The sequence below is a fragment of the Canis lupus genome, chromosome 2, assembly GCF_011100685.1.
Source record: "Canis lupus familiaris isolate Mischka breed German Shepherd chromosome 2, alternate assembly UU_Cfam_GSD_1.0, whole genome shotgun sequence".
Lineage (NCBI taxonomy): Eukaryota > Metazoa > Chordata > Mammalia > Carnivora > Canidae > Canis > Canis lupus.
This window is the reverse complement of record NC_049223.1, coordinates 37,013,285-37,038,881: the sequence shown is the minus strand read 5'-3', so window position 1 is coordinate 37,038,881 and position 25,597 is coordinate 37,013,285. Positions and strand designations below refer to the sequence as shown.

Genomic DNA, 25,597 nt, shown 5'->3' with positions numbered 1-25,597 from the left:
TTTCCTCCCGGGCAGCACACAGGTAGGTGAAAATAAGAGGCAGAGGTTCAGGAATATGAACTACTTCACAAATCAACACAACCCCATTTCACTACTGACGAGGTGATCAAAATTGTGAAGTCTTTTTCAGCACGGTGAAGACAGAATCCAGCTTTCTCATGCACAAGACTAGTGATTTGCCTCCCAGCTCTCACTCCCATTTCTTTGTGCATAGCATCTCATGTTTTGTCAGGCTGCCCATCTTCTCCATACGTGCTGAGGGGAAGGCTGCATGTGTCCAAGGGGTGGGAAATGAGAGTCAGATCAATCAAAGCACAGCATCTCTCTGGCCCCATGGCTGGTTCAGGGACCCAAGCCAACTGGTTTAGAGGGAACTTCAGGACCTTTCTAGAAAATAGAGGAAAGGCTCTCCGCTATTTCCTTCTGGGTCTGTACCTGGAAGGATATCCAACTGCTCTGGATGCCACCATGGAGAGCCTAAAAGAGATGTCTGACAGACAAAGCCAGAAATGAGGGAAGCAGAAAAAGAGGTGGTCTTGACATGGGCCGAGCCCTTGTATCTCTCCATTCCTTTTTAATCATGTGAGCCAATAAATTCCTTTTTTCCCTGAGTCAGGTAAGGTCAGGTTTTCTGTTTTTTTACAATCCAGACAGATCTAAATAATACAGCTGGTAAACAGAGGCTGCCACTGGACTCTTTCTGGACAGTCTCAAAGAAAAAAGAAGTTCCTCCAGCAGAGTCAATAGCTTTTCAGCTGGAAAGGGAGAATGAGTCATATAAATATGAGACACAGAGAAAGACAGGCAGAGACATAGGAGAGGGAGAAGCAGGCTCCCCATGGGGAACCCGATGCAGGACTAGATCTCAGGACCCCAGGATTACACCCTGAGCCAAAGGCAGATAAATGCTCAACCAATGAGCCACTCAGGTGCCCCCATATATATATTTTTAAAGATTTATTTATTTATTTTAAGGGGAGAGCGTCAGAGGGAGAGAGAAACTTAAGCACACTTTGCACTGAGCATGAAGCCCCACACAGGGCTCGATCTAACAACCCTGAGATCACAGTCAGAGCTGAAACCAAAAGTCGGACACTTAACTGGCTGTGCCACTCAGGCACCCCCCTCCTTGATATGTGTTAGATGAGACAGAAAAGGCCCCGCCTCACAAAATGTTTGGCTCCTAAAGGCAGCACATGTAGGTGTTTGCAGGTGACCCTGGGCACTCATAAAATCTATCTTGTCACATGAAACAAACAATGAACAACTCAAAGAGTATGACTTTATTTCTAGGGTCACAGAGTAGTAAACTCCATAGAGTTCTATCACAGCAAATTTCTGGAAAGTCACCTCAAGTAAGATTCTCCAAATAACCAAAACCTCTGTCACTTTAATTCTTTTCTTGCTTTGTCATCTCTCACTCCCTTAATGGTTTCTTCTTGCAGAAGAGTATGTACCAAAAAACTTTGCTTAGCACGACCTTTTCCCCCTCCCCATCCCCGAGACACATGGAGAGCTGCCATAGTGCTTGGTTCCTGGATGTGAGACAACTGTTACTGTACATTTTTCTGAGGAGCAAACCAACTTCTACCCAAGAAGAGTGAGCACAACGCTAAGCAAGCAGCAGTTGGCAGGTCTGAGAATTATGAACTGTCCCATGGACCACATTTAGCAAACTAATGATTAGCTTCCATTTATTCGGGCTCTGTAACCATAGGAATATTGTGTAACATTACAGAGAGGGGACTCAGATTACAGCTCGGCTAAAGGGCTTTTTATAGCACTGATGAGGCAAGGCTCAGAACTTGAGCACGTCCATTTTAATTCATTTAATATCCAAACTAAATTGAATACAGCCTCTCAAACCACCTCATTTTCAGAAAGTGCTGCCAATTTCCACACCTCTTACCGATGCTCCCCCTCACTTAGAGAAGCTCCCTGGTGGTGTCCAAATATGATGCAAAAACATAATTACAATTACCCTCTGAACTCGGTACATTTCTCCCCACCATATCACTTCACCATTGCAGTGCACAGTACAACTGACCGAAGCTAGAGGAGCAGGTAGCCTCTGGGTAGTGAGAAATGCATGTATTTCTTCATGAATCTATTCCCACATGAATTTGGAAAAATAGGAAACAGATGGAGGCAGTGGTAACAAGCGGAAATAATCTCAGAAATATCACAATGTTTGGTCCCAAGATCCATCTAGTTCAATACTGTGTTGCTCATGAAAACACAAAGGACACTGCAGAGCAAATGATCAGGACTAGCCACCTACATACTCCTAAATTTCCTAAGAATACATTATAATTGTATGTAAATTCATTTTTTCTCTTTAACTGAAAAAACAGTATGTGTACATGGCAAAAAAAGTATTCAAGCAAAACAAGTAGATAAACATTAAAAGGTAAACCTTTCCTGTGCTAGAGGCAACTATTAATAACCATTCCATGTATGTGTATGCTATGTCTAACAGTGTATGCAAACACAAGTACACAATACATGTCATTTTGTACACTATTTTCATTTAACAGTATCTTAAAGTGTTCCATATAAGCACATAAATCTACCTACCTCATAGTAGTACTTCACTGTATCATAATATCCCCATTAATGGAAATTAGGTTAGGTTATTTCCTGGGTTTTGCTATGATAAACAATGATATAAACTATTGTTTCCTTGTATATGTCTTACCTATAGAAAAAAATCCCTCAAAATGAAATTTCCAGTTTGAAAAGTACATACATTTTTAATTTGAAAGATATTCCTCAACTACCCCCCAGAGGTTGTACCATTATATTTGAGAGTGACTCTTTCCCCAGATTCTTTTTTTTCTTTCCCCAGATTCTTGATGACAACATGTAAAATTTGATCTTAGCCAATCTGAGAGGCAGAAAAAAGTCCTGTTTTTAACTTCCCTTTTTTAATAAGGAGGAAAGTTGAGAATCCTCTCCTATTGTGCTTTAAAGTCAAATTTATGGAGTATACTCACCCTTTTTAAGCACACAGTTCCATGACTTTGAAACAAATGTATATAGTCACATAACCATCATACTTTTTTTTTTTTAAGATTTATTTATTCATTCAGAGAGAGCGAAGAGAGAGGCAGAGACACAGGCGGAAGGAGAAGCAGGCTCCACGCAGGAAGCCCGATGCGGGACTCGATCCCGGGTCTCCAGGATCACACCTCAGGCTGCAGGCGGCGCTAAACCGCTGCGCCACCGGGGCTGCCCCATAACCATCATACTTAAAAGTCATTTCTATCACCATGAAAAAGGTATCCTGTATAACCAATCCTTTCCTTCTACCTCCTGCCCCTGGCAACCACTTTCACAAAGCATAATACTTTTGAAATCCATCTGTGTTTTTGCATGTACCAGGAGTTTGATCCTTACATTACTCCGTAGTATTCAATTTTATGGATATCCCACAATTTGTCCATCCATTCATCAGGTGATGGATATTTGGGTTGTTTCCCATTTTCTACTACTTTCTAAAGTACTTTCTACATTATGAATAAAGCTGGTAGAAATATTTACATACAGGTTTTTATATGGACTGTAATTTCATCACTTAGGTCAATACCTAGGGATCCCTGGGTGGCGCAGCGGTTTGGCGCCTGCCTTTGGCCCAGGGCACGATCCTGGAGACCCAGGATCAAGTCCCACATCGGGCTCCCGGTGCACGGAGCCTGCTTCTCCCTCTGCCTGTGTCTCTGCCTCTTTCTCTCTCTCTCTGTGACTATCATAAATAAATAAAAATTTAAAAAAATTACCTAGGAGTGGAACTAGGTAAAAATATGTAGGAGACGTCACATAGTAAGTATGTTTAACTTTATCAGAAATTGCTAAATGGTTTTCCAAAATAGTTGGGCCATCTTGCTTTCCCACAGCAACCTGACAGCTCTAGCTGCTTCACATCTTCATCAATACATGATATGGTTAGGTAACCAATTTTGAAATTTTAGTTATTCTAGTAGGCATGAAGGGATAATTCACTTTTTAAAATTTGCTTTTCTTTAATGACTAATGATGTTGCTCATCTTTTCATGCACTTTTTGACCATCTGTGTATCTTCTCTGGTAAACTATTTAAATCTTTCACCCATTTTAAAAACTGAGTTGGAAAAAAAAACTGAGTTGGTTGTGTTATTACTCAATTAGTTCAGTTATTTTTAATACATTCTGAATACAATGCATTTATTAGATACGTATCTTGCAAAAGTCTTCTCATCTATAGCTTGCAATATCTTTTTCTTAGTATCTTTTAAAGAGCACAAGGTTTTTATGTGGATAAAGTTTAGTTTATCGGATTTTTCTTGTAGATTTCCTGATTTTTGTATTTTATTTAAGAAATCCTTTCTTTTTTTTTTTAATTTTTATTTATTTATGATAGTCACAGAGAGAGAAATAGAGAGAGGCAGAGACATAGGCAGAGGGAGAAGCAGGCTCCATGCACAGGGAGCCCGATGTGGGATTCGATCCCGGGTCTCCAGGATGGCGCCCTGGGCCAAAGGCAGGCGCCAAACCGCTGCACCACCCAGGGATCCCTAAGAAATCCTTTCTAAACTAAGGTGACCAAAATTTTCTAAGTTTTCTTCTATAAGTCTTAAAGTTTTAGCTCTTAGGTTTAACAGTGTGATCCATTTTGAGTTAATTTTTATGTATAGTTTAAGATGGATTTTTTCTTCCCACATGGATATCCAATTGTACATTCATTAAAATGACCATTCTTTCCCCCATTGAACTATCCTGACACCTTTATCAAAGACCAACTGACATATTTCTAGATGTTCTTGTCTGTTCCACTGATCTATATGTCATTCCTTAGGAAATAACCATGTGAGCTTGTTTTCCTTCTGTAAATATTAGTTGTATTGTTGTATTTTCTTTACTGTCTTTTTTTAAAGATTTTATTTATTTGAGAGTGTGAGCAAGCATTGTAGGGGGAAGGGCAGAGGGAGCAGGACAAGCAGACACCCCACTGAGAAGGCAGCCCAATATAGGGCTTGTTCCTAGGACCCCGGAACCATGACCTGAGGTGAAGGTGGGTGCTTAACCAACGGAGCCACCCAGGCACCCCATTAAGTACTGTCTTTAAAATCTTCTGGAGTCTTTCATGTTCTCCATCTCCATAACATCTTTGAGGTAAAAGTTTATAAACATAAACTATCCACTATATAAATCAGACTTTTCATTTACCCTATAAGTAATTCTTTCAAGATCAGATTTAATACTTAGCAATTTCATAAGCAAATTTGTAGTTTCTGATTATAAAAGTCAGACATCTTAATACCTTGCATCACTTCCCTTATCAAATACCTAAGACTCCAGCTTATCCACAGCCACTTCTGTATGGAGATCTGAAAGCTTTTATATGTCAAATCTTTGTCTTAGGAGAACCTGCTTGTAGCATTCCAATAAGCCAAAGGGTAGTGGAATGAGTGGAGAGGAAGATGAGCTTCTATCTGGGCTCTCTATTCCTTGGGAACTCAGGATTGTGATTAATAGCAACTTTACTAGTTCCCAGAAGGATCAATCAATCTTTTGTCCCCAACAGTCTACCATGTCCTGCAACCATCTGTCTGTTCCCCTTTACTGGTGAGTAAAATTGGAAGTTAATGAATTGCATGGCACTGCTGCTTCCATGAGGCTATTGTCTTCAAAGTCTGGGGCTGTTTCCATTCACTAGGAAGAAAGCCTTCAGATCTAAAGTCATCATGCAAACGACGTAAAGAATCCTATTACTTTAGGGTTTCTTCTGAAAGAATCTTTGCTTGCTTTATTCATGCTACTCTGTACAAGGATGTGAGAAAATAAGAGCACAGAAAAAGACAAACATCCAAGGTCTTAGAGGAGTAAGGAAGGACAGTCCATGGTGGGATCAGAAATCAGTGGGTGAGGCATACTACTGTGATTTGGTGGTTCAAAGCCTTGAAGTCTAATACCTTCCAGGTATTCTCTGCAGCATTAACCTTGCTTTAACATTAATTTAAGGGATCCCTGGGTGGCGCAGCGGTTTAGCACCTGTCTTGGCCCAGGGCGCGATCCTGGAGACCGGGTATCAAATCCCACGTCGGGCTCCTGGTGCATGGAGCCTGCTTCTCCCTCTGCCTATGTCTCTCTCTCTCTCTCTCTCTCTCTCTCTCTCTCTCTGTGAGACTATCATAAATAAATAAAAATTTAAAAAAACATTAATTTAAAAAGGAGAAGGTTATGAGAAAAAACAGAAACATGAAATTTATACTTTTCATCACCATGGTGAAATACTAATAAAGATGCACAAAAAAAAGGGAAATGAAGTTTCAAAAGCACAATAAGGTCCACAGTCAACATTCTGCCTGTCACCAGAGGAATATCCACTAGACAGAGCATCATTGCACTTTCCCCACCCAACCCCAGCACACGAAGGGGAAGGTGCTTTCAGAAATAGCCAAAATTGTCCTGAGATCAAAATTCAGGCAGTGAAATTAGACAGGAGACAGCAATGTAGGGGTATCCCTTTATGTCAAGGGAAATGAATCAGAAGGGAGAAAGTCCTAGAAGAAAAATACGATTGACAGTCAAGAACCACAGCACACTTCTGATTAAGCAGGGATAAACTCCACTTCTCCCAGAACTATGACCAAATAGCAGAATCAGGAGAAATCTATTCAGGCTTATAGGTTCACATTAAAACAAAGATGTAAAAATACCAGAAAGTTGGATGGATTCACATATACCAGCCCTCCCATTTCATATGACAGAATGATTCTAACAGTGTTCAGGAAAATTAGTAGAACAAGGAGAATCTATCCACACTGAATGTAATGGCAAAGATTTATAAACTTCTTTGTGTTCAGGTTTGATTAAAAAGTTGATGAAATGCTTGACATGAAATATGAAGACCACAACACTCTAACAAAATTTCAGAAGGCACCTATTCTTTACTATAAATGAAATTCAGAAAACTAGTGAACACTGTGAAATAAGGCATCAAAGTAAGAAGATACAGACTGAAATAATAAAGCTAAGTAAGTAATGTTAGTAAAGACACAGACAACTCAATTACAAAATTAAAAGTTACATTAAAAACAGGGAAAAAATTAACCCAAAAGAAATTTAAATAAATGATACAAATATGGGGTACAAGTTTGAGCATTTTGGCTAACATGCAAAAAGAATCAGGAGAAAAACTTCAAAAAGGTAAAAAAAAAATGAAAAAAGTTTTTAAAGATCAAGAATTATAAAATAACAAAAAGAGAATTTGTTTCCTTTGGAAAAATATGTGTAAAAACTCCATCATCAGACCCAGAAAGGAAAAAAGAATGCTACATAGTGATATTTAAAAGTAAGGCAGCCTGGGTGGCTCAGTGGTTTAGTGCCACCTTCAGCCAGGGCGTGATTCTGGAGACCCGGGATCAAGTCCCACGTCAGGCTCTCTGCATGGAGCCTGCTTCTCCCTCTGCCTGTGTCTCTGCCTCTCTCTCTGTCTCTATGTCTCTCATGAATAAATAAATAAAGAATCTTAAAAAAAAAAAGTAGGAGGGGGGAAATTTTCTAATTATGTGGTTATTGGTCCATCAGATTAGCATTCAAAGAAAAGGAGAGTTAGTTTCCATTTTACATAAATACATTCTGAATGGGACGTAAAGAAAACACAAAGGTTTTGTAATCCTAGATGGAGAAGGTCTTCCAAGGTATAATTCATCTAGGAAAAGGACTGATTTCAAAAAAGATTGGACTTTGTAAAAATTTTAAATATTCAAAAAACAAAAACAAAATTCCACAAATAAAGTTCAAGATAAATGACAATCTGCAAACAAATATTGGTAACATAGCCTTTACATCTAAAAGATTCTTACCATCAGAAGATGAATGCACCAGTAGAAAAATAGACTAAGAGCACAAAAATAGGCAATTCAGGAGAAAATAAGTCAGCAAAAAACATAGGGAGAATGTCCAACTTCACCCAGAACTACAGAAATGCAAAGTGAAATTAAAAAGAAATACACTAAAAATATATTTGTAATTTATATGCAAAAAAAGTAATAAAGAGTATGGCAAGGATGATACAGGGCACTCCATAAACTGCTGAGAGTAAATTTGGGAATATCAATTCAGGGCCTTGAAAGCATGCACGTACCTTGACCCAGCAATTCAACATCTTAAACCCTACGGAAATCACTCAATATGCATACATAACTCAAAAATAACAAAAGCCAACATTTATTCACTAACATAAAGAAGCTTTCGAATCAGCAACTCATATGCATCTTTCCTTTAATCCTCACATTACTACAGAGGCAGGAGTTGTTATTACAGATATTGGGACAGAAGACTAGACAGGTGTAAATAATTTGTGGATAAACAGTGGAAATGCAACTATCTAACTCCAAAAATACATGCTTTAAACCTCTGCATCCCCTATGGACACATGCACCTGAGCACTTTTCAGAATGACAAAAAAATTGCCATCAGTCTATGTATCTGAGAATAAGGATTTGATTAAAAAGTTCTATCTACACAATACATAGCCAAAATAAATAAATAAATAAATAAATCACACTCTAGAAGAACTTGAATGACATCATAAAATAGACTGTAGTGTTATATGAAAAAAACTTATTAAAAAGCAATATATATGCACAGTGTGGTTCTACCTTTATAAACATTTTATATTATAGAATATATTTTAACAGTATGATAAAATGGTCAATAAAGGTTATCTCTGGTTGGCAAGATTTTTATTTTCTTCTTTCTACTTCTTGTATTTCTCCAAATTTGCCATAATCATCACTTACAACCTCTGATCAGAAAAAAAAAGTTATTTAAAAATCAATATAGAGAAGTACAGGAAGTAAAAAAAGACATCTGATTTGTATTTAAAAATGTTAAGCTAAAATTTGGAAACATATCCTTAACACTCAGGGGACAGGAAAAACAATACATACATGGAAAAGACTATTTCTAAGAATCTGCAAATATTCTTGAGACCTTTTCACTCTTCACAGACTAAGGACACCCACTGCTAGGAAGAAGGCAATTAAGGATAGTTTTTTTGTTTGTTTGTTTGTTTATTCATGAGAGACACACAGAGAGAGGCAGAGACATAGGCAGAGGGAGAAGAAGCAGGCTTCTCGCGGGGACCCCAATGTGGGACTTGATCCTGGAACTCTAGATCACACCCTGAGCCAAAGGCAGATGCTCAACTACTGAGCCACCCAGGTGCCTGAGGATAGCTCTTGATAGGACACTAGCACCTGGCTACAGTGCATGTACTAGGAGATATTCTAGCAAGCTTTCTTAAGGAATTCTAATCAGAGAAGGAAAAAGTTCTCAAAGCACTGGCTCTTAAGATGCCTCTTCCAACCTCAAGTCCTCCAATGTACTAAAAGTATACAAAGTAAACTCAAAGTGATCAAAGGAAGTCTCTGGTTTTACTTAATTCTAAACCATATAAAAAATATGTTTCAACAGTTCAATAATAAAAACTCACTACTCCACTTGTGAAAGCCTCTGGAAAATAGTCCATATCTTACATGCATTGCCTAGCACCTAAAAGGGCATTCAGTTGATACAGAATAAAGCAATAGTAAATGAATGGTTCACACTTGGCCCAGCCATCTCAGGGAGAGGTTTTGCAGTGCAGGAGCCTTATTTATTTTACACTCTTGGCTAACTCAGCCAAGTACCAATACCAGGAATTGATGGAGAGAGCAGCATGTTCACAAAGGGAAGAGATACAGGGCTCTGCCTTCAGGTCTGGAGCCTTCTTGATCTAACAGGTGATTGACTCCTCACTTTTGAGATCCAATCCAGTTACCTTAACTGGTTGTGAGAATCATGATACTGTTCTCCTTTTTTTTTTTTTTTAAGATTTTATTTATTTATTCATGAGAGACAGAGAGAGAAGGAAGTAGAGACACAGGCAGGAGGGACAAGCAGGCTCCTTGCAAGGAGCCTGATGCAGGACTCAATCCCAGACCCTGGGATCACACCCTAAGCTGAAAGCAGATGCTCAACCACTGAGCCACCCAGGCGTCCCTAATGTTCTCCACTTTTGATGAGATCTTACACAGTGGTCAGCTCTCAGCTCTGGCTGAGTCTTAGTTTGCATTCTAGTCTATTTTGTAACATTCTCCTGGCAGAGGCAGCTGGCCTTATGACTTTCAGCCGCTGGTTATTAGTTTTTTAAGACATTTCTCAGATATTCATGATTGTTTGTCTGCCCTCAGGAAAACTGAGGAAGAGACGAGGACAAATATTTTGTTTGAGAGCCACTAAGAGAAGTGATAAAAACAAGATCCTTTCACACCGCTCTTTGCTTAGTACTACTGAGCTAAAGTGGTTCTTTTTTCTAGCAAACCCATCCAAAATGTCCTATTTCTTTTCACTAGTATCACCTTACATAATAATCTGTCATTAGGCAGCCCCGGTGGCTCAGCGGTTTAGTGCTGCCTTCGGCTTGGGGTGTGATCCTGGAGACCCGGGATCAAGTCCCACGTTGGGCTCCCTGCATGCACAGAGCCTGCTTCTCCCTCTGCCTGTGTCTCTGCCTCTCTCTCTGTCATGAATAAATAAATAAAATCTTTTAAAAAAGAAATGTTTTTAATAATCTGTCATCTTTGAAATCTCCCTGCCCTATATCCATCCAGTTGGTAGATTTTCTCAAAAAGTCCTGTTGATTCTCTCCAATCACTTTGAGCCTTTTTTCCCTAACCTCAGAGCAGTTACTTCATCCAGCCCTCACTAGGCTTATGAGCTGCCTAATTATTACAACTGTCTTCTTCCTCCCAGTTTCTCCATATCAAATATGTGCTTCCCATTGCTGCCAGCGCTACCCTCCTAAGACTATAATCTGATCTTGTTAAACCTGTGTTGGACGTGTTAGACATACTTTTTTTTAATCTACCCAGAAGCTATTATTTCAGGAAAGCACTCCTCCATCATTCCGTTAATAATCCTGCTCAGTCCACAGGCCTCTTATGAACGAACCCCCCTCTCTACTCTACTTCACCATACTCTCCCAACATTACTTGAGATAGGCATGAGATCCAGGCCATCCAGATCCATCTGCTATAGGTCATGTGGATGCCCTGAGATTGAGAAATGAATCACCTTAATGGCCCCATGCTGACCAATCAAAGTCCTCCATGAACTGTCAAGAAAGATACTCTCTATTCAGTGATGTAAGATGCAAAAACTGCTGAGGCTGAACTATGTGGGACACTTCCACAAAGAAAACAGCTGATACTAAGACAAGCAGAGATCACAGATAATGAGAAGCCAGAAGAAAGGAATGGGAAAGGCTCCAACAAAGGTAAAGAGGTCACTGGAGCCACCAGATACTGCTATGCTTCTGCCATCTTGGGACTGAGCAGTTGTGTGAGCAAATCAATGTCTTTTATTTTTCTATTAAATTGTTCTGATTTGTCTTCCTGACAATGTGTGTACAAAAGAGCCCTTACACATACAACATCACTACTTAGAAACTTATTTTTAGGGCGTGGGGGCAGAGGAAGAGAGAGAGAGAATCTTAAGCTAGGTTCCATGCTGGGCATGACATGGGGCTCAATCTCATAACCCCGAGACCATGAGCTGAACTGAAGTCAAGAGTCAGACACTTAATCAACTGAGCCAACCACACACCCCCCTACTTAGATATCTTTAATATTGTCTTATTTTCTACACACACACACAAAAAAATCCTCACAAACTTTTTAGCACAATATTCAAGTACTTTGACAAAAGTGACCATCTTAGCTTTTAAGTTTTAACTCTTCTGATCCAGCCTCAAACACTTTCAAATAATAATATTAATAATAATAAATCAGTATCCTCTACTATAGCCACCACTGACCCTTACTTCTGCCCCCCATGCAGTGCTACTGCTCATTTCCTGAATCTGAATTATTCTTCTATTTTCTCCTTCACTACTCAATCTTCCAGATACAGCATGTATTAGGTGCCAGTACCATAATTTACATCATGATTTTCATGCATGTGTATCTCCCCCACCAGACTCTTTGCAGACAAGGACTGATTCTTTTCTAAAGTTTCAGCTCTAGTACCTGACAATCTGCTTCAGCAAGCACATACTCCACATGTTTGCAATTCTGATCAGAAATGAAAGACTGAGGGTTAATACCTGTTAGAATCTTCTTCACATTACAATTTCTCAAAAATTCATTCTATCACTGTACAATCCAGTAACTGAACCTATGGGCAGTTATCTCAGAGAAACTAATTTATGTTCATATTTAAAACCTGTACACAACTATTTACAGCAGCTTTATTTCTAACTTGCCACACTGGAAATAACCCAGATGGATTCCAGCAATAGGTGAATGGTTAAACAAACTGTGGTACATCTGTAACAACTTGAAAATATCTCAAGGGAATTATGTTAAATGAAAAAAAAAAAAAAAAAGCCAATCTCAAAAGATTACATATTATAGAATTCTACTGAGATAATCTTGAAATGACAAAATTAGAGAAATGCACAATAGATCAGGAGTTGCCCCAGGGCCAAGGGAAGGAGATGAGGTGAAATGTGAGGCAGATGGATGTAGCCATAAAAGGGCATCACAAGGGATGCTTGTGGTGATGGCACTGTCCTGCATCTTGACTGTATTAATATCCTGGTTGTGATCCTTGCTATATTGTAGCAAGATGTTATTACTGGAAGACAGTGGGTAAAGATACATATATCTTTCTGTATAACTTTTTACAACTGCATATAAGTGTAAAATTATCTCAAAATAAATAAAAAAACTAACCATGCTGCAAATCTGGGCCAAGAATCAGATTCTCAGTGCAAGAGTACCTCACAAATAATCCTACTTGCAAACAAAACATCTCACTGTAAGTAAAAGAATAGGGTTTTGCTAACAAGAAGCAAGGAGCTCTCTAGAAAAACAGAGAAGAGTCATTCTGGACAACATGAAAGGGTATTTATTTACATACAAAAACTGTCTTTAGAAACTGGTTGGTTTAAAAAAAAAAAGACAAATATTAACAAGAGAAGTATCCTTGCCCAGACAATGAGCAGGGACCCTAAGTAATAGTCTCTACAAGTGCATGGCTGGGCTTCCATGTGGATGAGTAACAGCCACTGATATGTGAAATCTGATCTGTTTGCCATTTAAATCCATGTGACTCACTGAAGCTGGCTGCATTCACATCTAAAAATATAGGAAATCTGCAGCCTAAGCAAATTGGCTCATTGACTCATGGGGTTTTGATTCAAACACTACACATTTGGACATAGTGGTTTTATATTTATGTCAGCTAGCTGTAAGGGAAGTTCTGCTCCTTAAATGAGAGTATAGGTAGAAATCTAGATGCAATGAGGATCACAAGAATCATCTGTTTATATACATGTTATCTGGCAGTCACATGATACCTTTTTGGTAACAGGAAACATGATATCTGAGGTGCTCTGCAAGATAAAAGGATGCCCTTCCTCGGGCATCGGGTGTGCCCCATTAAATGTCTGTCTCCAAAGAGGACAGTGGAGTCATAAGCTATTAAAGACAGAGTAGGGTGTGGTGGTCACATGAGTGACTGAGCGCCATTTGGACTGGCAGTGGCTGAGTTTACAAACAGAGGGTGTGGTGCCTTGGCCCTGCCATTTTTTTGTTTTGTCCAGTCCCTGTAAGTATCTCTTATAATTGGTGAGTGGGGCAGCTGATTTCTGGGTGTTCCCTCTTGGACACCCAATTCCTTCCCAAGAGGCTGTTCATACTTACAGAACTAGCAATTTTTCGAAGGTACCCCCTTGACCCCATTGGGACCTGCCTGGCACAACCACTGCTGCACTCACCCATCAGGACACTGAGTAGCTTCTGCACTCTGGAATTGACCCCCACGATTCGGTAGAGCCCTTGCTCATTGATCCCTGAGAAGAGAAACAATGATGATTTAATTAGAGGCATGTCAGAACACAACTCAAGCCAACCCAACCAGATGCACTTTTTTCATTTTCTCAGTCCTTCTAAAACCCACTCTAATTAAAGTCCCCTGTCACTCAGCTCTGCTCTTAGCAAAGGAGTGGGATTTGGTGCAGCTGTCTAGGATTTCACGGGTGTGATGCACACTTCAGCCCTTGTGTTAGCTCAGTTCAGTCAACAGAGAGGAAAGAAACCTTCCTCTTCTCTTGCCAAATGCGTATCTGAAGAGTTTTGAAAGATGCTAAATATATATTTTTAAATATGTTACATTTAACCAATTTTTTTAATTTAAAAAGACAAAACTGACGTGGTTGAAATTTCACACTGTAGCAAAGGATAAATGCCTTATAATCTATTTTCAATTACAGAATAAAAATATAGAGGTGTGAGAGCATTTTTAATTTTAGACAATGTTCACCAAGCCTGAGAAATTAGGAAATCTATTTTATTCATGTAAATATTCTTTATGAAGAAAAAGGAGAATCACCTTCACTCAACTCAAGTAAACATGCAGTTGAATTAGAAGGGGTTTACCTCCAAAGAACCAAAAACAAACCCATCTCAGTGTTTTGTTTATTTAAGTGCAAGGATTAGATCATGGGTATACCATTTACAAAAAGGGATCATTTAGACCAAGTGATTGGAAATGATTTTTCTGTTTAGCCCATCATACCTGACCTCTCCCAACTAACTGGTCTCCTGCTTCCCATCTTATTCCCCTGATGTACATTTCCAATCAGTAGCCAAAATGAACTTAAGTATGTAATAGTTCAAATCCTCCCTTTTCTCAAAACCTTCGATGGCTCCCCATTGCATTTAGACCATAATCAAAATTTATTATGGCCCAGAAGGCCCTGCAGGATTAAGCATAGGCCCACCCAGATCTGCATCATCAACCACTTTTACTCTGTCCAGCCATGCTGGCCTTCCTGTTTCTCCAACACATCAAACTTGTGCACCCAAATTACAGCCTCTTCACAGCTGTTTCCTCCACCTGGAACATGTTTCTCCCAGATATTTTATCATTCAGGTCTCAAATGAAATGCAATCTTTTCAACCTAAGGCATCTCATGACCAACACTACTGCTGATCTCCTACTCTCTTTATAGCAAGTAATAATATATGAAAATATCTTTCTTTCTGGTTTCTTGTTTGTCATTTTCCCGACAACTACAACATAACCTCTATGTACAGTGACTCTGTCTTCTTTACCATTATATCCCTGATGCCTAGATCAGTATACGATACATGACATAATGAATAAAACAGTTATACTCCTTCAGAGCCACTACTTTGGGACCAAAACAAAATTTCTTGGAAGAAATTTGAGAAAAAGCTGACTCTATAAGGTCTCCAAAAAACCCTATGTAGAATTAAGAAATAAAAAAGAAGTGGTCTAGAATGATAGGATTTTATAGCAAAAAAGGACCTGTAAAAGCATGTACATCAGCCTGCATGATTCAGGGACTAGAAGACTGTGGTCTAAACTTAAGGGATGGGCCCCACACTACTTAATGGCAGAACCGTCATTCATTATGACGGTGGCTTTAAGAGCCTGTCCTTCCTAAAGTGTCCCTACTTCTGTCCTTGACCTTTCCTGGAACTGGTTATAACCCTGTCTCCCATTGGATGATCATTAACGAACCCCCAAAAATATGGGAGGTCTGTTCACCTCTGATCACCACAAATAATGTCTATACATACATGCATTCCAGTAAGAAAATAACCACATACTTCAAGTATTTATGCTAAAATGGCATTTAACTCTCCTCTTTTCCTTTTTGTGTCAAATGAAAACTCCCTCACAAATTAAAACATGCCATTTTCATCTTCATTTTAGAGGAGGAGGGGACAAAGAGGCAGAGGCTAGGAAGGACACCAAAATGATGGTGACCTTATTCTTCTTCTACTACTTACTGTGTATATTTTCTGGTTTTATATCATAAAAAGCTCTCCTCCTGAGCTACCAGTCTCCATTCACTCTGTGAAGGGTTTTAAATTATTACATTTCCCTATAGTTTAGCTGCTGAGAACTGAGACTAACAGGTGACCCACTTCAGGCAAGTGGATGAATTTCACAGTGGAGGGGAGGGATTTTTATTTTGAACTTACTTTTGGCTGCACTTTATGCCTCTACCTTTGTTAACTCTGTACCTCTTATTCATCATTCTTTTCTTCCAGAATGAACAGAAAATTAAAACACCTGTCGAAAAACTGCCTTAGTAACGGTTTAAAAATTCAGAAATTTCAGTTAAGGCAAATAGATAAATCAAAGGAAGACAGTAAGAAGAACAGCGAGCCCCACTGACAACACAATGACACCTGTGCATATATGGATCTCCCCTTCCTCTGCCACCCCTAGAATTGACCTCACATGTCAATAAATGTATTTCCACTACAGTTTTAGCGATTCAGTTTTTTTTTTTACGGCATGGAAGTACCACTGGTGATTCAACCAATTTTTGAAACATTTGGCTAGTTTCTGTTTTTCACCTTAACACCACTGTGTAAACAGCTTTGTGGCTCAACCTGCCTGTGTCCTTATTTTCCTCCAGATCAATTCCCAGAAATCTCACCTCTTTCTACTATATATTCTCTGGCTGTATTTTACTTGTCTTTGCAAGCTGCCTTAACTCTTTATTGTAGCAGAAATAAGCAAAAATTTAAAAAATCTTAGCACACATTAAAATAACTACTTAAAACACACTTTCTGACTGACTAGGAAGAGAGACTCACACAGTTAAAGATTTTTTTTTGTCCCTCTCTACTCCATGCTTCATAGACTTTATTTTGTTTTTTTAGATTTTATTTATTTATTCATGACACACAGGCGGAAGGAGAAGCAGGGTCCCTGTGGGGAGCCTGATGCTGGACTCGATCCCAGGACCCTGGGACCACGACCTGAGCTGAAGGCAGATACTCAACCACTGAGCCACCCAGGTATCCTGCTTCATAGACTTTATAAAGATATTTATATTTCTTAACTATCAAGAATTATAGAGCCTGCTTTAAAAGGTAAAACTTCTTTCAATCAAGTAAAAAAGACTAGTGGATTAAGGCTATGGAACAGTAAGATTCACATCTTTGACAATGGTTCTAACCAAATCCACAGCAAAGATAATTATCAGCTTTACTGAGGGGTACAAAAAAAGCAGAGCACTCAAAGCTCCCAAATGCTGGAACTGAGAAATCTCCTTTGTGGCAACATCTGAAGAAGGGATGGAGACCATCGTGATGAATCTGCTTCCCTGATTCTCAAAGTCCTTCTCCTACAGACAGACTCAGGAAAGGTTAATGAGCAATAGGCAGGGCCTGGTTACAGCACTGCTACAAGAAAATAGGGGCCTGATCCCTTCTGCCCACATGGATAGTCACCAGGGACCGGCTTTTCATAGTATGGTTCTGAACCTGGTATCCACACACCCCAGGAATTCACTAGAGAATTCAGAGTGTCAATGAACTTTGGCAGAAAAACAATTACACCTTTAATTTCACTGAAATTAAACATCTCCTTCCATTATGATATAAGCAATAAATTACGGTGTTAGCAATGTCTATGACTTGCTCAGAAGTCAGATATTTTCCTAACACAATGCAACTTTTACAGACATCTTGAAATATCACTACAGCTGACCCTTGATCAACACAGGTTTGAAATACACAAGTCTACATACACATGGATTTTTTTTTGATAAACATAGAACTATAAAAGCTTTATGATTTTTCTTAACATTTTCTTTTCTCTAGCTTACTTTATTGTAGTATTATGGTATATAACACATAAACATACAAAATATATGTTAATTGTTTATGTTATGGGTAAGGCTTCTGATCAAGAGAAAGCTGTTAGTAGTTGTCTGGGGGGAGTAAAAAATTATATGCAGATTTTCAACTGCACAGGGGAAAGGGGGATTGGCATCTGTAACTCCCGCATTATTCAAGAGTCAACTGCATTTCCAGATGTCAGTTATCAGACCCACTTCTATTACTTGTTATTTAAAGTGATAACAAAGAAACACATGTACTTTTACATCACAATTATATCTTTCAATAGTTTAACTGAATTTCAGTAACTAGACTCTATTATCTTACGTATTTGATATGTATGCCTTTAAAGCATTCTACTACTCAGCCAAAGAGGTTGACGATACCAAATCAATTACGAGTTTTTGCTTCAAAGCAACACAACTCATAAAAACACACCAACAACGGCACTTGGGGAGTTAAGGAGTCACTTAAAATCGGGAAACAGGTAGCAGGTCAGACACCTCACCAGATATGTGACATTCTCTGAGAATAATGCCAGCTGTTGAATGACTTTACCTCTGGTTTCCACAGCATGGATGCATTTCTTGATTATGCTGAAGCCAATGCTGTCCAACTGTGCAGCTGAAAGAGGAAGAGAAAGGCAGTCAAGTTGCTGGCCATGCATACCAATGTTGGATAAGGCCTGATAGACCCAAGATCAATCAGTCCCACGGTTGGGCCACAGATAAGAACAATAAAAAAAAAAAAAGAAGAAGAAAAAGAAAAAGAAAAAAGAAAAGAAAAAAGAAAATCAATCAGCTGGCATTCACTGAGAGCTTACCACATGCCAGGTACTGTTCTAAGTGCTATGTTTATATTATCTCATTTAATTCTCATGGTCACTCTGCAAGGTTATCCTCTATTTATAGCTGAAGACACTGCAGCATAGAGTGATGCATGCTTTACCAAAGGAATAAGTAGGCATCCTTTAAGTCGCTTGTCCTGTGATTGTCAGGAACAGGACTAACTGCTTCTTTGTCTCCTTCAAAAAGCATAAATTAAATGGCTCAATAAATGTTGGATAAGTGCTTTACATAGATTATCTCAGTTAATCCTAACAAGTCCTCTAGGCTGATATTATCATTAGCTCCATATTATACATGAAACAACTGAGATTTGGCATAGCTAAATGTCTTGACCAAAGCTGCAAAGCTAATAGGTGGGAAACTCACTCCAGAGCCTGTTAAGACTTAACTGCCTTAAACAGGACCCTGAATTAAAGATAGAAGTCAAATCCTGCTCAGGTGATTAGAAAAGAAGGAAAAATGGTAAAAGGAAAAGTGGCCTGGAAGAAAATTAAAGCAGTCTAGAACAAAGAAGTTACCAGATGCATAAGAATAAAGCAGTAGAGCCATCCTGTGTATAATAAGTCAGCAAATAGTGAGTTCTCCACCAGCCACAAACCCCACTAATGTCATTCAGATAATTAACAATCAAACGTAGCAACCTTTTCCACAGCACAGAATCAATTTCCAGCCTGATAGGCTTGGAATCCACCAAAATTCATCTCCAGGCTTTGATTACCCAGTGAGAAGATGTGGATGGTAATCTTTAAAAAGGGGTTCACCTTTTGAGCACCTTGGGATATCCAGACAAGACATTCTACAAACTCATGGGTCACAGTGGAGAAGACAGTGGGAGAAAGTAGGAAGGGAAATATTTTTAAATAATTTGTCATCATCCCACGGCAAGAAATAAACTTAGAAAATATGAGGACACCACAGACCTTGAACTCATCCTTTGACCTAATCCAAACAGAACCTTTCTCAAATTTTTTTAAGTTTTTAATTCTAATTCCAGTTAACATTATAGTGTGATATTAGTTTCAAGTGTACAATGTAGTGATTCAACACTTCCACACATCAGCCAGTGCTCATCACAACAAGTGCCCTCCTTAATCCTCATCATCTATTTCACCCATCCCCCACCCACTTCCCATCTGGTCACCATCAGTTTGTCCTCTATAGTTAAGAGTCTGTTTTTTGGTTTGTCTTTCCTTTTCCCCCCACTTTGTTCTTATGCTTTGTTTCTTAAATTCCACATGAGTGAAACCATATGGTATTTGTCTTTCTCTGACTAATGTGGCTTAGCACTATACTCTCTAGTTCCATCCATGTTGTGGCAAATGTCAAGATTTCATTCCTTTTTTTTTTTTTTTAAGATTTTATTATTTATTCATGACACAGAGAGAGAGAGAGAGGCAGAGACACAGGCAGAGGGAGAAGCATGCTCCATGCAGGGAACCCGATGTGGGACTCGATCCCGGGTCTCCAGGATCACGCCCCGGGCCAAAGGCAAGCGCTAAACCACTGGGCCACCGGGGCTGCCCCAATTTCATTCCCTTTTATGGCAGAATAATATTCCTGTGTGTGTGTGTGTGTGTGTGTGTACACGCCACATCTTTATTCATTCCTCTATCAACAGATACTCCAGCTGCTTCCAAAATTTGGCTACTATTAATAATAATAACAACATAGGGGTACACCTTGCCCTAACTATGTTGAACTCTCTATATGAGTAAACTTACATCCAATGAAGATAAAAATCCTTAAGAAAATTCTTCAAACTAAAAAGGAACGCTGGTGGGTAGCCTTGGTGGCGCAGCGGTTTGGTGCCGCCTGCAGCCTGGGTTGTGGTGGTCTTATTCCACCACTGCTCTTATTCCCTTAAAGCTGTAAGAAGTCTACTTATACTCACTCTCATGGTTTTTCTAGTATAAACCAAGTATTTACTCTGCAAATCTTGTAGAACAGAGCTTTCTGACTCAAAACTGCAAGTCAGATTGAAATCGTCTCCCAAGTGAAATTCAATCAACTCATGTCACAGACTTTTCCCAAATTTAATAACAAAACATAATACACAGGCCAAACACCTGTTAATATCTAGGGAAGATTATTTAAAGTAATAGTTTTATTGAGATATAATTGACATACCATAATATCCACCCACTTAAAGCTCGAAATTAATTAGTTTCTAGTATACTTATGTTATCAGTCACCAGTATCTGATTCTATAACATCTTCATTCTCCTCTACATAAAACTTAATATAGGTTAGCAGTCATACCCTATTTCCTGCCGATCATCAGTTCCTAAAAACCAGTCTTCTGTATTCTGTCTCTATAGATTTGCCCATGTTAGACAAGTTATATAAATGGAATCCTATAACACATGGTTTTTGTGTCTAGCTTCTTTCACTTAGTATGTTTTCTAGAGTCATGTATGTTGCAGCATCAATACATCATTCCCTTTTACGACTAAATAATATTCCATTGTCTAGATATACCACATGTCATATATCCACCCATTGATTGTTGTTTTTTTTTTAAGATTTTTATTTATTCATGAGAGACACAAAGACATATAGGCGGAGAAAGAAGCAGCCCCCTCCCCCCCACCTTGAGGAATCTGATGCCTGCAGGACTCAATCTCAGGACCCTGGGATCACAACCTGAGCCAAAGGCAGATGCTCAACCACTGAGCCACTCAGGCACCCAGTCCCAACTGTTGTTTCTACTTTCTGGTCATGAAATGCTGCTAGGGACACCTGCGTACAAGTTTTTGTGTGGACATTTATTTTCAGTTCTCTTTAGTACATACCTAGAAGTGACATGGCTGGATTACATGGTAACTCTATGATGAATTTTTTGAAGAACTGCCAAACTACTTTCTAAAGCACTGTAACATTTTGCATTCCCATCAGCAATGGATGAGAGTTCCAACTTCTCCACATCCTTGCTGATGTTTGTTATTGTCTTTTTTGTTATAGTTTTTTTAGTGGGTGTGAAGTGGTATCTCATTGTGGTTTTGATCTGCATTTCCCTAGTGACTAATGATGTTGGGCATCTTTTCATGCACAGGGGAGGATATTCATTCCTTTATACAGTATTCAGGATAGAGCCTACTGGAAACTATTTGTCAGAAGGGAAACTTTCTTTTTTTTTTTTTTTTTTTTTTTAACTTAAGGAGGTTTCCAAAACATTTGTAACTGTGATTCAATAGTCAGTTGAAGTTTTTTAGTTCTTCTTTTGAGAGGCGATCAATGGGATTTATGCACGGGGATGATAGTCAAAAAAGTTCAAGTGAGAACAAACCACCATTTTGCACCATCTTCTAGGGCACTGCCAAAACTGACTGCAAAGCTTGGATGCACATAAGAGTACATTTGAGACATGATCTTGTTATAGGCATTGATCAACATCTATCCTAGACAAAAAGTGTTTTTGCTTCCTTTATCCCCCATAAACAGTGGTAAAAGTTTTGGAAAATTTGAAATAACCTAGCAGCTGACAATGACACCCCCTGTGGCCAAAAGAGATCTGCTAATAAAGCCTCAGCATAACTAGCAGAAGAAACTAAGGGCAGAGCTAGAGATAAACCTGCAGGGCCAAATGAGTCCTTGAAACCTTTTATATTTACTTGTAAGAAGCTAGATCCTTTCCAAGTAAGTAATAGCTAATGGAAAAGAATGCAATGGAATCTTCCAAGTATATCTAGAAAAAATTGAATTCCACTAACCTACGTGAATTAATTACTATTACTTTTTTTTTTAGAAATTAGCAATGCAAACTGCCCCCTCCCCAAATCTCTCAGCATTTCTCCTTTGGTTTTTGCATTATTAAGTTCTCTCATTTGTTTTAAACCTGCTAACTGCTTTTCTTGAAATGAATCTTACACAGATGTTACACACAAAGCCCTTGCACATCACACATGTAACACAGTATTAGTATATATTAGTTGTCCGAGTTCAAGAGTATAACACATTTACATATTGCCAAGTCAAAGAGAGTTCAAGGTAACTCTCTATCATCCTCTAATTATTCAAGTTGCATTCTGATGATAATTATTACAGTTTTATAGGCAGATAACACTGTGCTAAGAAATTGAATTCATATCAAACAACAGTTTCCAACAAGGAACTTATGATATATAGTTTAATAATCATTGCTTTAAGTCTCCAAACTGGAATTGGTACAATTATAACATTACCTGCTGCCCTGGGACATCCCTGTATCTCCCTATATCTCTAAGGCTATATCACCTATTTGCGCATGCACATGTACACAGATTTGACTTCTATTCTCATCAACTTGAATTCTTCACTGACATCATGATTAGGTTACTAATGATTAACAACTGCTTTATTATTTAACATGTACAGAGGACTACCAACATAATAGCGATTACAGTGCATACATAACTAGAGATCATTAGTTCTGATCTCTGCCCAGCAGGTACATAATCTAAGTTAATTGAGATCGCCTCTGTTGCAAAGCAAGTTCCCACTAAAAGGTTTAGAACATGATCACCACTGAACAGAGTTTGCTAATGACAGAAAAAGTCTGAGCAGCCGGCCAGATGGAAGCGGCTGCCCTTAATCCCCTGAAGCAGGTGATTCAGCTCTTTTACTGAGCCAAGGCTCAGAAAAGGTCAGGGATTTATTTGCAATTTCTGTATCCTTATAATCTCCAGGAATAATCTCTCATTAAATATCTACTAGGTTTGCATTATTCCCTTAATTTGACTTGCAATGAGTTGTTGCAGGACCCATAGCTCCTAGGCTTGCCATCCACTGTCTTGCAGCTAAGGCCTGAACTGGCTTCTCTTCCTCCCTCAGCCTCAACTTCAACTCTGCCCAGAATTCTGCACCAGGCAGGCCAAACAGCTTTCATATGATGACTGTCACAGAGCTCACATCAAATACCCAGATTAACCCGCCAAATTAGAAATCTATCATCCTCTTAATTTTCTTTTTATTTTTAAAGGTTTATTTATTTGTTCATGAGAGACACAGACTGAGAGGCAGAGACACAGGCAGAGGGAGAAGCAGGCTCCCTGCGGGGAGCCCGATGTGGCACACAATCCTGGATCCCAGGATCATGACATGAGCCAAAGGCAGGCACCCAACCGCTGAGCCACCCAGGTGTCCTTTTCCTCTTAATTTTCATTTCAACTTCTAAAGCCCTGTCTCTTTTTAGAAGAAGGGCACACAAGCCTATTTTCTCAAAGTTCTATGGAGAACATAAGAACACTGCAAGTTCAGTTGATCCCCAGTCAACTTGGAGGGTCTTAGGGGAGAAGAGGGAGGAGGATGCTGGCAGACTGCTGTGGGTTACACTATTATGCCTAGGGTACAAAATCCAAGAGCAGGGAGGCAAGTTAGATCCAGGAACAAACACTTTTACTTGAAACAACAACATGCTAGATAAGGTTCAATCTGATGATTTTCTTGCCTAAAAGGAGGAGGCTGGTGGCCAGGTAGAGAGACGTGCTTGGCAGCTTTTCATACCAAATGCTACCTCACCTGAGATGTTTTCCCTGGTTCTTTTCACCTTTAAAGAAAATGAGGTGTATAGGTGGTACAAACCCGTCAGCACTCCTCCTCTTTCTTATCCTCATATCCAAATTATTACCAGGTCCCCCAATTTTGTCTAGTTCTATCTTTACTACCGCCATTCTGCCCCTGGCCTCATTATCTATTACCAGGACTGCTACAATGACCACCTAACTCTCTTGTTTAAAATCTCTCAATAGCACCCGATGATACTGGGAGTAATAACCCAAATCCTTCACAGCCACAAAACTCTGCATGGTCTAGCCCAGCCTGCCTCGTCTCACATCAGACCTAAGCATCCAACCACAGTGGCTTTCTAAACATCCAATAGACCACGCTTTCTGTGCAGCCTTTGCACATGCTGTGGATTTCACCTTGAAGCCCACTGGCCAAAATAACTGCAAATCTTCTCAAGTGTCAATTCCTCAAAACTGCCCTCCTGATCTCTCTACGTGGTCATGTACCCACTGCAACTTAGCTACAGCTCTATCAAGTTCTCCTTCAAAGCGTGTAACATAATTGCAAATGTATGTTTATTTCTGTGATGTTGTCTACCAAACCAGATTTGCATTCATGAAAGTAATGGTGCATGTATACCTTTACTCATTTCTTTTATTTAATACTCTATCTCTGCCTTTCACTATCTACTATGCTGGACATTAAGTATGATAGAGAGGAAGTATGATGTAGTAAAAATGACCTTTCAAATTCTAATTGTTATAACCCCTATGAAAGCAGATGAGTTATTTAAGCTCTCGTGCCTAGATTTTTCATCTTTGGGGAAGATATAAATGTTAAATAAAGATATGAATAGCCTGACCGACTTCCTTCCTTCCTTCCTTCCTTCCTTCCTTCCTTCCTTCCTTCCTTCCTTCCTTCCTTCCTTCCTTCCATCAATACAAAGTATCACTACCTAGCACTATAGCCCCAAGAATGAGTTCAAAAGAAAGGAAAAACAAAAGGCGTACCACCAAGACACGAAACAAAGAAGACAAAACCAAGTTCTGGTTTTCCTGGACTCTTCTAAAAATCCTTTGCTTATCCATCACCAAACTCTACATGGCATGATACTGTGGTTGGTGGAAACTTAAGGTATGGGGGTTCTTTCCACATCATACTATCTAGGCCATCTATACACTCAGGCCTGAGGTCAAGGAAAGCCGTAAAAAATAAGAGCATTCTCTCCTAGAGTTGTGTGCCAGCCAAGAAACCTCATTCTACAGGTCCAGGAGCCCCTTTACTAAAATCACTGACCTGATCTTGCCTATGGCAGTCCTTAGTACTCAGAACATCAAGATATTTGTCAAAAAAGTACCCAAATCACTAATTCTGAGTGGAAGGGACCTTTCCAACTATAGGTTGACTGATGGACATATAGTGCATTAAAACAACTCTGGGACATATCCGAAGGTTACCCCATACATGCATTCTGGGTATTCTAACAGATCTCAGACAAACCCTTTTCCAAAAGAGAGGAGCTAATCTCCTGAATTAGTCTCAACACACATTAGAGCACATTACC

At 39.2% G+C, this 25,597-nt stretch overlaps 1 protein-coding gene across 18 annotated transcripts in view; it reads right to left on the bottom strand.

The window, feature by feature from the left end:
- The window catches only part of ARHGAP26 (Rho GTPase activating protein 26), a 419,259-nt gene that overhangs the window by 157,145 nt on the left and 236,517 nt on the right, over positions 1-25,597 (bottom strand). For all 18 annotated transcript variants that reach the window (XR_005355485.1, XR_005355484.1, XR_005355486.1 and 15 more), the window contains exons 13-14: positions 18,260-18,325; positions 13,810-13,884 (exon numbers count right to left, since the gene is read on the bottom strand). Coding sequence is in view for 15 of the 18 variants with exons in the window: in XM_038530484.1 (XP_038386412.1) it covers positions 13,810-13,884; positions 18,260-18,325 (141 nt within the window). In the remaining 3 variants the exon portion in view is untranslated. The remainder of the gene's footprint in view (positions 1-13,809; positions 13,885-18,259; positions 18,326-25,597) is intronic.